Source organism: Tachypleus tridentatus, chromosome 13 (assembly GCF_004210375.1).
Source record: "Tachypleus tridentatus isolate NWPU-2018 chromosome 13, ASM421037v1, whole genome shotgun sequence".
NCBI classification, from domain to species: Eukaryota; Metazoa; Arthropoda; class Merostomata; order Xiphosura; family Limulidae; genus Tachypleus; species Tachypleus tridentatus.
The window spans coordinates 130,813,317-130,828,445 of NC_134837.1; the positions used below are offsets into that span (position 1 = coordinate 130,813,317).

The following is a 15,129-nucleotide window of genomic DNA, read 5'->3' on the forward strand; positions in this document are numbered from 1 at the left end:
ACAACATTAAAACCTGGGGTTCGATTTCCCATGTTGGACAGAGCACAGATAGCCCATTGTGTGATTTTCCATCAAACAACAGATCATAGTGTCATATTCTCTTTTTTTTATTTATGACAAAAAATAATAATCGCAGACGTTGAAACAAACTACTAGGCCCCTTTCGCTAATAAATAAATGTAGAAGGGTTATTATTAATAACAATCAATAGTCTAAACAGGACAGTACTATCTACAAGGTTGTTATCAATATCAATTAATAACACTATGTAACAAAATTTTTACTTTTTCTTGTTCCCAGGCAGAAAGTGTTATTTTCCAATTTCTTATGCCTAAAGTAAATAGAAAATACCTATTTTTCTCTTCAAACTTTGCTTTTGTGACCTGGGTAATGAAATTTTCAACTTTACCCATTTTTCCAAAACATTCCAGGCAGATTCAGTGCTGAATAACTGATAGAGAATTTTCTCAAAATTACAAGAATTTTCAAGAACCTTTTAGAATTTTCTAGAACTTTCCATAGTAATATATATGCACTCACCACTTCAGTTTAGTTCTAGCTGCCTAAGTGAACACATAGACCTATCCAATGAGGCTTTACCATGTTTCCCTGTTATCTTTGCCTTTGGGACAGCAGGGACACCGCAGCGCACTACAATAGGAAGCACTGGCTACAACGGACAAAGTTCTCTGTGGGAAGGCACAATATCAAGTGTGAGCTACTAGTGGACCTCCAGAAGGTGTTCCTACCATTGCACATAAAATTTGGTCTTATAAAACAATTTTTCACAGCTCTTGATAAAGAGTCTGCAGCCTTCAAGTACCTTCAAGACTTCTTCCATAAACTGTCTGAGGCAAAGGTCAAAACTGGTATCTTCGTTGGAACACGAATAAAGAAGATCCTAGAGTGAACAGAAGTCCCCAAGAAACTCAGTAGAAAGGAAGAAAAAAGCTTGAGGCAGCTTTGTCGCAGTGGTTTAGGGCTTCTTAGGCAATCACAAGACCGAAAATTATTTGGAACTGGTTGAGGCTCTGGTGAAGAACTATGGCAAAATGAGGTGCAGAATGTCCCTGAAAGTCCATATCCTTAACGCTCATCTTGATACATTCAAGGAGAACATGGGAGCATACTCAGAGGAGCAAGGCGAGCGCTTCCACCAAGATATACTGGACTTTGAACGCCGCTGCCAAGGAGCGTATAACGAAAACATAATGAGATATTATATTTGGAGGCTGATACGTGAAAGTGATTAACATTACAGTCGCAAATCTCGAAAAACTACTCACTTCTAAACATTTTTGTTCATTTTTGTATAACTTTAGTGTAAACACATGTAAATCTTGATTCATATGCTGTTTTATTCAGACCTTATGTAAATGAAAATGTGCAAATTTGCCAGTTTTTACATAGAAAATAGGTTAATTTCTAAATTTCATTATCCAGGTCACAAAAGCAAAGTTTGAAGGGAATGATGACCATTTTCTGTACTTTTACAACATAAGCAATTAAGAAATAACACATACTATCCAAGAAAAAATTTGTGTTACATAGTGTAGTCTAAACAGGACGGTACTATCTATGAGGTTGTTATTAATAACAATAAATTGTCTAAACAGGACAGTACTGTCTACAAAGCTGTTATTAATAAAACTCAATCTTCTAAGAAGGACGATAGAGTCTACAAGTTTGTTACTAATAACACCCAGTCCTTTGATGAAGACGATACTGTCTACAATGTTGGATTAATTTTATTTTCGCACAGAACTAATTGACAGCTGTCTGCGCTAGTTGTCCTTAATTTACCAATGATAGACTAGAAAGTGTTTGTTTTTTTGTTTTTTCTTTAATTTCGCGCAAAGCTACTCGAGGGCTATCTGTGCTAGCCGTCCCTACCTTAGCAGTGTAAGACCAGACGGAAGGCAGCTAGTCATCACCACCCACCGCCAACTCTTGGGCTACTCTTTTTACCAAGGAATAGTGGGATTGCCGTCACATTATAACGCCCCCACGGCTGGGAGGGCGAGCGTGTTTGATGCGACCGGGATTCGAACCTGCGACCCTCGGATTACGAGTCGAATGCCTTAACACGCTTGGCCATGTCGGGTCCAGATTAGAAGGAAGGCAGCCATTCAAAACCATCCACTGCCAACACTTGGGCTACTCTTTTACCAACAAATAAAAGTATTGCATATCACGTATAAGGCATCCATGGCTGAAAGGACGAATATGTTAGGTGATAGGAATTTGAATCTGCGACCTGTAGAGTGTGAGATTAGGAATCTAGCAATCAGGCTATATCAAATCTACAAGGTTGGTAATAATAACATTTAGTACCTTTAACACGACAATAATATCTACAAGGTTGATAACAATAACATATAATCATCTCTAGAGGACCTGCGTGCACAGGGGTGTTAACCAAGAGCACCTACTCCTTTTAAAAAGGCTATACAGTCTTACAAGGCTGTTGTTTATATTACCCAAAATTCTCAACAGGGCGTTAATGTCTACAAGATGAATTGATATTTTAATGTTCAAATGCTTTATTAATTATTATTGATAAATCACTTCTGAACTATGAAACTAGCTTGCTTTGATTAAAAGTTATTTAGACTTTATTCGATTCCTTTATATTGTGGACTAGTTTTGCGCATACCTCTTTCAGTTTACTCAAACCTACGTAATTAATGTATTACAGGTTACTATTATTTTCATATTAATTCATGTATTTTTATTTAGCCTAGCCCTCGTTGGCATTTCTTGAACTGATAAAGTTGAGCCAAAAGAAAAAGTGACTTGAAACTCGTAAACAGCTTACCCCATCTAAAACGTCAGGTAAATTGGTTATCGAGATTTGAATTTTTTCATTTAATAAAAATAAATATTACAACACTGCACAGTTAAAAAAAGAACTAGAAACAAATAGCAAGCTAAACCTTTATAAACACAAAGTCAATAAGTGTTCATAGATTTTGATATATTAGCATAGTCAAATGTAATTATTTCTAATAAATTCTAATGAAAGATCAACGTGTATACAGACTGAATCGACTAGTTACATCTATTATAGCTAAAACTGATATGTTAATTTAAATTTGTAAATTTGAGGTACATACCCGTCAGTTCGAGAGTCTAGATAATTTGACGTCACTACCGTTTCTCCAACTCCAGAAAGGTAACAAGTGAGGTTATACACCTTGTCACGTGACGTCTGCACATAGTCGTTAAACTGTACTACCACAATATTGGTCATAACATCTCCATACTGTGAGAAACACAAGCCATACTCGTTTAGTTGCGCTACTTGCACAATTTTGTTAATTACAAAAAAAAATTAAAAAATAAAATCTTTATTTGAACATATACATCTAAAAACGAAAGGGGACTTTATGTGTAATGTTATAGTTCAAAAATTACCATTAACGTTTTCGTCTTTTTCAAGAATCTTTGAAAATGTGATATAGATACATATAAAGATGAGATTTTTGAGTAATCTGCTTGTTATATATATATATATACGATACAAATGAGTTTGTTATTCTTTGATAAATTGGTTTAGGTAGAACGTTCGTGATGGAACTTAGTTGAATGGACAGCAACTGCCTGTTGTAGAAATTCAAGTGTAAAGGATTACGTTTTGGAAGCTTTGGTCTTTTTGTCTTTAGGACCTGAAGACGAAAGGTGGAAACTTTCAAAGTTTTATCAGATTCTGTTATATTTAATTATTTTGAATTAATATTAATTTTCAAAACTTTGAAAGAGTGTGGAGAAAACATTTGACAATTTGCTTAATGTCCATAGTTGAACGGTTCTATGAAGCAACAAGCAAAGAATATCACAAAACGTTACATTCAACAAAATATCATAGATAGAACAACTAGAAAAAATCTGACTTTTAAACGTATTAGAGAAGATTAAGTTTCATACATTAATGTATCTAAAAACAATATGAGTTGTAATTGTGCCTAAAACTTATAGATTTGATTGGCTCTGAAAGTTTTAAAGAATTATAAAGTATCAGATATGTTTGGTTTGTTTTGAATTTTGCGCAAAGCTACACGAGAGCTATCTGGAGGGAAGGTAGTTAGTCATCATTACCCACCACCAACTCTTGGGCTACTCTTTTACCAACGAATAGTGGGATTGACCGTCACATTATAACGCCCCCACGGCTGGGAGGGCAACCATGTTTGGCGCGACGCGGATGCGAACCCGCGACCCTCAGATTACGAGTCGCACGCCTTAACGCGCTTGGCCATGCCGGGCCTGTAGGAGAGAGAGCACAAGATCTGGTGGACTATTTCGAGGACACCTGGATCGGTAGACCTCATCGACGACGCACAGGTGAGCGGAGAAACCCACTCTTCCTGATTCGCCTCTGGAACGTGCGCGAAAGGACAGTCCAAGGCCTCGGACGCATGAACAATATAATAGAAGGGTGGCATCACAAAATGAACAAGCTAGTAGGAATCCGAGCCCCCAACTTCTTCGTATTGATTGAACATCTGAAAAAAGAATACCAAATGAATCTAAATCTTCTGGAACAAATGATTGCAGGGCATGAACCGCCGAGGAAGAAGGCAAAGTACGAGACTGTAAATCAAAGAGTCCAACGTGTAGTTAACGAATATCAAGAAAGGGATCTTATTCAATTCCTTCGAGGAATTAGCTACTGCTTTAAACTGTGAATAGATGTAGCAGCATGGCTGTATGAATTTGACTGTGAATAAATGTGGCAGCATGGCTGTATGAATTTGACTGTGAATAAATGTGGCTACATGACTGTATGATATATGAGTCTTTTTTGTTAATTTGTAATGTTGACGTAAATACTCGGCTGTTAAATTGTTGGCTACCAAAAGTCGGGTGCAAAATTGCGGCTGCGAAATGTCGTAAAACCCAACAATATACACTGTCTCTTATGCGTCTGGTTGGTTACATTTATAAACGTGTTAGGAAATTTTTCAGAAATGTACATACCTATATAAACTTTGATTCTTACTCTCCAGAACCTTTTACAATTTTAGCAATTAGGCAGGAATTTCGCAATACCTTTTTAAAAGGTATAAGTTATGTACGTTTCTAAATATTGATTTAACTTAAACATCGATATAAAAATATATGATAGTAAATCCGTCATACTTAAAATTCTCAACTATAAAACATTCAGTTAGGCTAAAGCGAGGTTGATGTAATTCTCTAGTGCCACCGAATAGTATACTGATGTCTCTCTTTTCAGTGGTATTAAAATAAACTGGTAGTTATTTTTGATTAAAGTATTTCAATTCGATGGCAGTGTGCAAGTACAGACATTTTTGTTCATTAACTATAGATGAAAACCTTGGATGGATATGTTTCATAGTGATACTAAAGAAAAAATACAATTAAGTATAAGGAAACTGTCCGGGAAACAAGAATGTGCATGTGCGCGGCATGGAGAAGATGAAAGAATCACCAAAGTTATCCATAATAACAATTCCTAGTAGAATGAAATAAGTGACTTCTTAAACTAATATTCATTGTAAAATATTTCAAACCTGTTGTGTTCCACATCGTGGAAAACCATTCGCTCGACTTATACGTAGTACATTAATATTCCCGCCATTGCCATCGTAGAAACATGTGTCATAGAACCCATATGTATAAATACGACCATAGAAGCCACCTGGTGTCCGAAGAGAGAATTCCATGCCATCAGGAGAACAAGACTGGCTAACTGCAAATATATCAAATAAACGTATTTTACTGTATTTCATCAGTATTATGTACAGTAAAATGGTGATTTGTACTGTAAGTTTAGCACGTGAGTATATGGATACCGTATTTTGAAAAATGTCATATTTATACACAGTCACTGCTACTTTCTAAACTTATCACATTACATTTTTTTGTAAGCATTACGCTGAAACAGATTTCAACATTTCCTAGACACACTTGCCCAATCACGAGTTGAGTTAAACAATTTTTGTGTACGTTTCTATCAGGTCATCTCTTTAGTAATGTCCGATTTAAGGTTCAGAAAAAGAGAATGGATTTTAAACGCTATTAATGTTATTTAATCAACAACGTATGTTCCATTATTATTAATTACTTCCTGCCAATGATTCTCAAGCTTCTGAATGCCATTTCTATAAAATTCTTGGGATTTGGAGGAAAAGAATGTAGAGAGGGGATACTTTTGACATCTTCATGTGTTTCAAGCTCTTTTTCATTAAGATAGTCTGCAAACTTCAGAATATATGGTAATCAGATGGGGCAAGGTCTGGAGAATAAGGAAGATGTGGAAGTTTTTCCCAGTCTAGCTCTTCCATCTTTGCAGATGTGATCCTTGCTGTATGAGGCCGTGCATTATCCTGGTGTAACACAACACCTTTACGATTGATCAAAGCAGGCCTCTTTTCTTTCAGCGCAACATTCAAGCGCTCTAACTGTTGACAATAGACGTCTGATATAATCGTTACATTGAGTGGCAGCAATTCAAAGTGGATCACACCAACAATATCCCACAAAACGCTTAATAAGACTTTCCTAGGGTGGAGGTCCGTTTTGGGCTGTGCTTTAGCCAGTTTACCTGCACTGACCCATTGTCTACGGCGCTTAACATTTTTATAAAATATTCCTTTTTCATCTCCAGTCACTAACCTGTCCAAAAAAGGTGAGTTACGTTCACGAGAGTTGCTCTAAGGTTGGCTTCTGTCAAATCAGGGGGTATCTATTTTCCAAGTATTGACACCTTTCCAAGCTGTTGCAGATGACGGTAAACTGATCAATGGGTTGAACTAAGCTTCTGTACTAGTTTTCAACTATTACGGCACAATTTTCATCAAGTGCAGCCAGCAGCAAGTCATCACTAAACTCAACAGGACGACCATGAACTTCTAAAACCACCTTCGACATTTTTTCATTGAGAGACTCTGCATCATAAACACCTTGAATGTTTTGTGCAGTTTCTGCTGCACTATTGCCTTTTTTAAACTCATAAAACATTATATGCCTAATAATGTTCCTCAGACATATCCATCTTCATAAGGGTTTATTTGACAAACCCTCACAAACCATTACCTAAGAGGCCTTTACGATACAATAACTCGTCACGACAAGAAACAACAGATTTTCTGAAACGAGAATTGATTAGTTTGAGTAGCTCTCAGAAATCATAATGTACTGACATTCGTTGCAATCTCTCTAAGCCTCAAATTTCCAATGTAGTTGTCTGTTCACCAAGCACTGAAAGTAAATTTGAAAGAACAAAATTATTTTCCTAATAACTAAAGAAACTTGTGACATCTCACTGCAGACAGTAAAGCTAAAACTCACCATCCAGACAATGACGACCTGGCCCTGGCCCATCTCTCTCGTAAAAATCAAACTGAGTGTTGTCATCAAAATGGCTGGGGTTACTAAGTTGTACCTGAGTAGTGTCAATATCACTTAGCTCGCAGTTTTCAGGAAATAAGGATCTGATTAAAAAAATGGTTTATACTAATCTTAGTCATCAAGCAAAAATTATTTTAAAATCGCCTTTTTTTACAGTTTATTATAAAGCGGAATGTGTTAACTGATTATGTTATTGTTTGATCATGTGTATTTAAACAATATTTTTTGTGGATTATATATATGTGTGTATGTGTGTCACTAAATCATTTATGAACAGACTACTTTTTTTTTACTGATTTCAATGGCCAAAGGTTGTTTTTAGTTCATGTTAAAATAGTGACTAATTTATTGGTATTAACAATCATGGTCTAAGCTCGTATATTACAATTCTAACATGATCTACGGTTTAAAATTGTTTTGTGTCCTTCTAGACGTTTCTCAAAGCAGAAACGGTATGTTGATAACGTATCCTGCTGTAAACTTTTGTGACAATTTATGTATTCTCGTTTAATTCGTTATTCTTAATTACACAGAGTACAGAAATCTAGCAGATATACGATTAAGCTCATTTTATAATGTGTGCAAATAGGAAAACCATGCAGATTAGTAGAGGACCTTTCGTAAGCGATCGAGTTTTCTTTTAATTATTACGTACAATTTGTTTTTAAAGTTAGCATATTAGTCTGTTGTAAATGTTTATTTTTAAACATATAATAAAATGTATAAAATAAAATGTTATAGCCTTACCGAAACTAAACCAAGTGAAAACACCAACTTTATGCAATAATTTCAGTTTAAAACTGATATCTGACAAATAAACAAAATAGCCCGAAAAAGTAAAATGACTACAGCTTTCAAAAGAGTTACAATTTTTTATAAAACTTTTAAGTTTTAATACGTTAACTCTTAAGTATTACCTAAAGTTGAAAGATCTGCATTCAAAATCACGTGCTTCAATGCACGCGCGTTCACAGTCCTCTAGCCTGTCAGCTCGCACCACCTTACGAACATAAAAACTTCGAAGTCTTTGTCCAAATCCAACTCTCTGAAACAAATTGCCCCCTGGGGCACCACCTCTACCATGGTCCGTGCATGTGGGATAACCCAGCCCTCCTGGTCCTGGTGGAATAGGTGGACCAGGAAGCCTTGGTGGATAGATCGAGTTTGGACCAGGTGGTAGTGGTGGAGGAGGAGGTGGCCCAGGAGGTAGTCTGTTGTAGCCATCACTAGCACCATATGATCCACCATAACGACCACCGTAGTTTCCTTCTGGTCTTCCACCATAGCTTTCCCAATGAGGTGGTAGCGGAGGAGGAGGAAGGGGTGGACGTGGATGCCGTCCTATACCTGCTTTACTGTCACCCCATCCTCCACCCCATCTTCCACCATTAAAACCTCCATAATCAGTTCTTTCTGGAGTAGAACCTCCACCGTATCTTCCATCACCTCGAACTAGTAAAGCAAATAAATCACACTTTTATAACAATATTATATGTATTCATTTACAAAAACACGAATAACTAGAAAGAACAAGAATTAACATTTCGTATGAAACCAATAAATCACTGAAACGTAGAAGAAGAAAAAAACTAGAAATAACTGTGCCAAATCTTTAGCAATGAAAGCTATTATTATAATTTTTAGAAACCAGTGAATTAAAAGAAAACCAATTCTTAATTTAAACAAGTTGTAAGCTGAGACTATAACTTAAAAAAATATCCTGCAGTTGACGCATTTACTTAATTCGTTATTATTTGTTAGTTAGAATTCTGACTCCAGGCAAGATCAATCATTGATAAGGTTAGAGAAATAAAACCAATCTACTGTTTTCTATATTTTGTTTAGATAGTTTTGTGCGTTTCTATTTGTATAATTATATTAAATGTAGGAACTTTTTATGAGTTTTTTCAAACCACCACTTTGTAGTTGTCGACTGCACAGTAAATTTAGTTCATGTTAATATTTGTGGTAGCCATTGCGTTTAAGTAAACAAAGATCCAATCAAAGAGTTTTACGATAGAAGAATTATCTCCGACAGAATCTGATAGCCCTCATATCTAAAATTTGTGGCGTAATAATACAAATTATCTACATGAGGTTTTTCATGTTTCGAAGCCTTTACAGCAAGAAAATTCTCCAGACTACAACTAAAGTCCTACAGATTCTCTAGACTACAACAAAAGTCCTACAGATTCTCTAGACTGCAACTAAAATCATACAGATTTTCTAGACTACAACTAAAGTTCTAAACTAAAAGCATAAAATTTTTCGAGTGGTTATTTCATCATCAATTTGTTGGAATAGAAAACAACGTAAGTGATAACTTACGCCATCTGAATTCGTAGTAATCGTAATAGTCATCATCGATGAGATTAGGCCTAGCGGTTCCCCATCCACCTTCATAGCTACTGAATCGACAAGAGTGATAGCGAGAGCTGAACTCCACGGAACGACAGTCACGTCCGTAACGACGCATACATTCGTCTAGACACTCCTGGAAAGAGTAGGAGTTGATCTCGGTGTCGTGGGATCCATCCAGTTTCTTACGTTGAAATCGTTCTAAAGTAGCATTGTTGAACAGCGAATCTGTTGAACAGCCGAAAAGAAAACTAGTGTTAAAACAGATCTTCGAAAATAAGTCAGTCATAATTCATTCTAATAAAGGATAATAGTTAAACTTTGAGTTTTTAGTTAAAACTCAACTTGAAAATGAGCTTATAATCAAACTTCAGTATTTTGTTCTGCACAGTTGGGTAAAATAACTTGTTGCACAGTTGGGGAATGATTAAAATATGCTACTATTGGAACACACAGGGTGTGATATTAAGATAGATGGTTACCAAAACAACAGTTTCTATTAAAACAAACTCCTATATACTTTTTTTTCAACAGATCACACTATAAATGGACATCACTTTTCAAAGGAATAAACATCCTTTGAAGCTGGTTTGGTTTTGAATTTCTCGCAAAGCTACAAGGACTATTTGCACTAACTGTCCCTAATTTAGCTGTAAAAAACTGAAGGAAAGGTAGCTAATCATCTTAGACGCAAGAATAATTCAGCAACAAAGTTATATAGAAGTACTGAAGATGCAATACATGCGCAGATAAAGTTAGAAAACGAGGGGTGTAATAAGTAGTAGGAATATGAAGCGAACTGACAGAGGTTTGTTTGTTTGTTTGTTTTTGAATTTCGCGCAAAGCTACTCGTGAGCTATCTGCGATAGCCGTCCCTAATTTAGCAGTGTAAGACTAGAGGGAAGGCAGCGACTCATCACAACCCACCTCCAACACTTTGACTACTCTTTTACCAACAAATAGTGGGATTGACCGTAAGTTTATAACATCCCCACGGCTGAATGGGCGAGCATGCTTGGTGCGACGGGTTTTCGAACCCGCGACCCTGAGATTACGAGTCGAACAACTTAACCCACCTGGCCATGCCGGGCTTTAGAGAATTTGACAGACTTATAGTGGTTCTAGTTTCTTCATTTTTATGTTCATTTTGAGGTGTGACCGAAAGCTTGTAAGCTTTTATTAACTTGAAATCTCTGTTTTGAAGCTTGCAATGAAGCTAAAACACATGTCTAGCTTCTTTAACTAGATGTGTAATTGTGGTATCCTGAACAAACTGCTTGCTGTATAAGATTTTCCACTCGCTTGTATAACATTACTATTCCCTATTTGAAAAAAAAAATATCTTTACGCTGTATACCATTTTTAAATTATATAAAATACCCGAGATAGGAATTTTCATTACGCCAAACATATAGGTGGTAAACGTGTCACCCATGGTACCATGGTCACATATGCGGTATAAGCCGCTGCATTAGCATATTACAAAACCAAAATACTTTTTAACCATTTGGAAAAAGTATTTGTTTATTTTTTGTAGTTAAGCACAAAGCTACCCAATATCTGTGCCCTACCCACCACGGGTATTAAAACTTGCTTTGTAGTGTTGTAATTTTGTAGACATTCCGCTGTGTCACTGGAGAAGGAACGTTGTGGGATATTTTTACATCGTCTTTCTCGATCTGGAGCTTCAATTCTAATATCAAATCAAAGACTTCAGTATACCTTCTTCAATATAGCGCTCCAAGTACTATGTCGAATCAAAGACTTCAGTATATCTTCTTCAGTATGGCACTCCAAGCACGATGTCGAATTAAATGCTCTAGTACTAGCTTATTTTCATTCCATATATACAGAGTATTTAAAAGTATATTCAATCGCTAAATGTGTGAGAATGACTGTATTACACACTACTTTATAAACTATACTTTATTTATACTATACTTTATGGGAAGATGCTGACGGCTTGCCTTGCACGATAATGTAACGTTCCTAGATTAATGAGTTTTATGAGGCTGGAAATGATATTTTTCAAAGTAGTTGAACATTAGGACAAACGGATTTTTAATAAACTGAAGGTTATATTCAAAGTACATTTAACACAAAAGACTTTCAACTGACCTTTACAGTGCATAGATCATATAGGGTCAGCGTGAGATAAAAATTCAACTACAGATTTGTTATTGAATTTTTGCAGAAGTTCAATCTAGTCTGGACTTACCTCGCTCCTGGGATCCACAAAGAACTCTAAAATAATTCCCGCTGCTGCTTTTTAAAGCGTCGTTAGCTTCTGGACTTTCTTTGTAGCCGACAGGATCTTCGTCGTACAACAGGCAAGTATTAGAGTTGTCGTCGAAGACGAAGGACCTGCAGTAGAAACCACGCTCTTCAAGACTCTTGGAACACAGCGCTGAACACTTGCCATAGTCGCTAACGCTGACTAAATCCCGGTCATAAGCGCCATCTAATTCCTTCCCAGCATCCATGATAAAGGCTTTGTTGGAGCAAATCTTTGACTCTTGTTTGTTTGTAAAAAAATTAAAATAGCATAAGATATTACTTTAAACATACCTACACTACACAAATATTCTATAAAACACAACAACATACTGTAAAATAATAGGATATTACTTTAAACATACCTACACTACACAAATATTGTATGGAACACAACAACACACCATAAGGTAATATGATATTACTTCAAACATATATATACGACACAAATATTGTACTAAACACAACAACATATCGTAAGGTACTAATATATCACTTTAAACATACCCACAGTACACATACATTATATTAATTTCTCATCACCTTCACTTGAGTTACTTACGGTAGAAATCAGCCAACACAATTTCATCTCAACAATTGAGACATACACCTGTCCTGACTCATTGAAAAAATATATATCACAGTTGATGACATTTTAATATACGTGCATCTTTACACACACACATATACAAACCTTACATTTAGTATGCTTAATTAACACAATCTTTTGAACAAACCTTACATTTAGTATACCTAATTAACACAATCTCTTGAACAAACCTTACATTTAGTGTACCTAATCAACGCAATCTCTTGAACAAACCTTACATTTAGGATACCTAATTAACGCAATCTCTTGAACAAACCTTACCTTTAGAATACCTAATTAACGCGATCTCTTGGACAAACCTTGCATTTAGGATACCTAATTAACGCAATCTCTTGGACAAACCTTACATTTAGTGTACCTAATCAACGCAATCTCTTGAACAAACCTTACATTTAGTGTACCTAATCAAAGGAATCCCTTGAACAAATCTTACATTTAGTACACCTAATTAACACAGTTTCTTGAACAAACCTTACATCTAGTAAACCTAATTAACGCAATCTCTTGGACAAACCTTACATTTAGTATACCTAATTATCACAATATCTTGAACAAATCTTACACTTATAACATCTAGTTAAAACAGTCTCGTGAGCAAACCTTTTGTAGATTATATATGACATTTGGAACAAAGCTTTCATTAGTGACCTTTAAAATTTCTACTTACCCGGAAGACACAGGTTTTCCATGTAGTCGCTGTTAGCGTCTTCTTGGAAAGCTCTTGGATTCATCTGTTTCGTCTGTTTGCTAAGTTTACACAGCTGCTTTGCTCTGTCAAACGTTACGGAACGACAAGGAAATCTGTCCTCATTTAAACACTTGTCTTGGCATTCAGTGCGATTTATAACAAACATTTCCTCTCCGTCGTCTTCGAAACGATACCCTGGAGTTCTTTCAAAAATATAAAGTCTGTTCGAGCATTCTCGACGTATTTTTGGAGCTAAAAGAAATGGAAATAAGTATTTACTGATATTTATTTACAGCTTATATATATATACTCATTAATTAGTTATAGCAAGTTAAATAACTTTTCATAAAGGGCCAATAACAGCTTTTTGTTAGCAACTCTTGAAATAGTTCTGTGAAATATTAAGGAAATCGCTCAGACCTCCGTATTTTTAATTTCAGCCACTTCATGCTGATATCGATATAATAAAGATATGTCAAACTGCATGAATTAGCAACATTCCAACTGCCCTGAACTATTAATCCTGTTTGGTTAGTATACATTCCCGAAACATGTGATATCAATTAGAATATTTCGAGTTAATACAGAATGAAGTTCTACATTTTATTATTTCTCTATAAAAGCTTTGTAATTTCACATTTACCCCTTTTTAACGCTTAAAACTGATGTTATCTTAATTATTGTCAGTTCAGTTGTAGGAATTATTAATTTGGTTTAATTTTTTTTAATACTGTGATCTTGTTGGAATTATTAAAAACGTCAACACGTGACTCGAATTTGAGCTTAACGTTTGATTTATGTTTATTTCATCACGAACGAGCACTTACAGGACAGACACATTTCATTAAAATGCCATGCATCTGCTTCTCGAACTAATCTATCACTGCCGTCTGGTGAGGCTCGGTCGTAGTGCAAGTAACATGTAGAATCTCCATATAATCTCGTTGTGTCACCGCTAGGAGCATTCCTGTTGTGTAGACCAGTGGATAACACAGTCTTACTAAATCTTTCTCTAGCCAAAGCCTTTCCAACTCCTCTGTTTTCACCGCTGTTGCCTTCAACACTTGTGGTCTCTTCTGGGTACATATAGCCCTCTGGGACAGACCCACTTTTAGGGTCGACAAACAGTCCTGAGCGCCTTCTACTTGGCATGAAGTCGAAAGATAAGCACTGCTGTATAGACGTTGTGCGATCCTCTTGGCAACGGCGTATGCATTCTTCAAGCACTTTAACTGGCACATCCCTCTTGGTTATCTAACGTTAAATACAAAATACTTATTAAACGTATGCATTCTTCAAGCACTTTAACTGGCACATCCCTCTTGGTTATCTAACGTTAAATACAAAATACTTATTAAACGTATGCATTCTTCAAGCACTTTAACTGGCACATCCCTCTTGGTTATCTAACGTTAAATACAAAATACTTATTAAACGTATGCATTCTTCAAGCACTTTAACTGGCACATCCCTCTTGGTTATCTAACGTTAAATACAAAATACTTATTAAACGTATGCATTCTTCAAGCACTTTAACTGGCACATCCCTCTTGGTTATCTAACGTTAAATACAAAATACTTATTAAACGTATGCATTCTTCAAGCACTTTAACTGGCACATCCCTCTTGGTTATCTAACGTTAAATACAAAATACTTATTAAACGTATGCATTCTTCAAGCACTTTAACTGGCACATCCCTCTTGGTTATCTAACGTTAAATACAAAATACTTATTAAACGTATGCATTCTTCAAGCACTTTAACTGGCACATCCCTCTTGGTTATCTAACGTTAAATACAAAATACTTATTAAACGTATGC

At 35.8% G+C, this 15,129-nt stretch overlaps 1 protein-coding gene across 2 annotated transcripts in view; it reads right to left on the minus strand.

The window, feature by feature from the left end:
* The window catches only part of LOC143237278 (uncharacterized), a 51,151-nt gene that overhangs the window by 16,919 nt on the left and 19,103 nt on the right, over positions 1-15,129 (minus strand). For both annotated transcript variants that reach the window (XM_076476348.1, XM_076476349.1), the window contains exons 4-11: positions 14,135-14,561; positions 13,287-13,559; positions 11,954-12,250; positions 9,706-9,963; positions 8,295-8,829; positions 7,318-7,460; positions 5,538-5,716; positions 3,117-3,265 (exon numbers count right to left, since the gene is read on the minus strand). In XM_076476348.1, the coding sequence (XP_076332463.1) occupies positions 3,117-3,265; positions 5,538-5,716; positions 7,318-7,460; positions 8,295-8,829; positions 9,706-9,963; positions 11,954-12,250; positions 13,287-13,559; positions 14,135-14,561 (2,261 nt within the window). The remainder of the gene's footprint in view (positions 1-3,116; positions 3,266-5,537; positions 5,717-7,317; positions 7,461-8,294; positions 8,830-9,705; positions 9,964-11,953; positions 12,251-13,286; positions 13,560-14,134; positions 14,562-15,129) is intronic.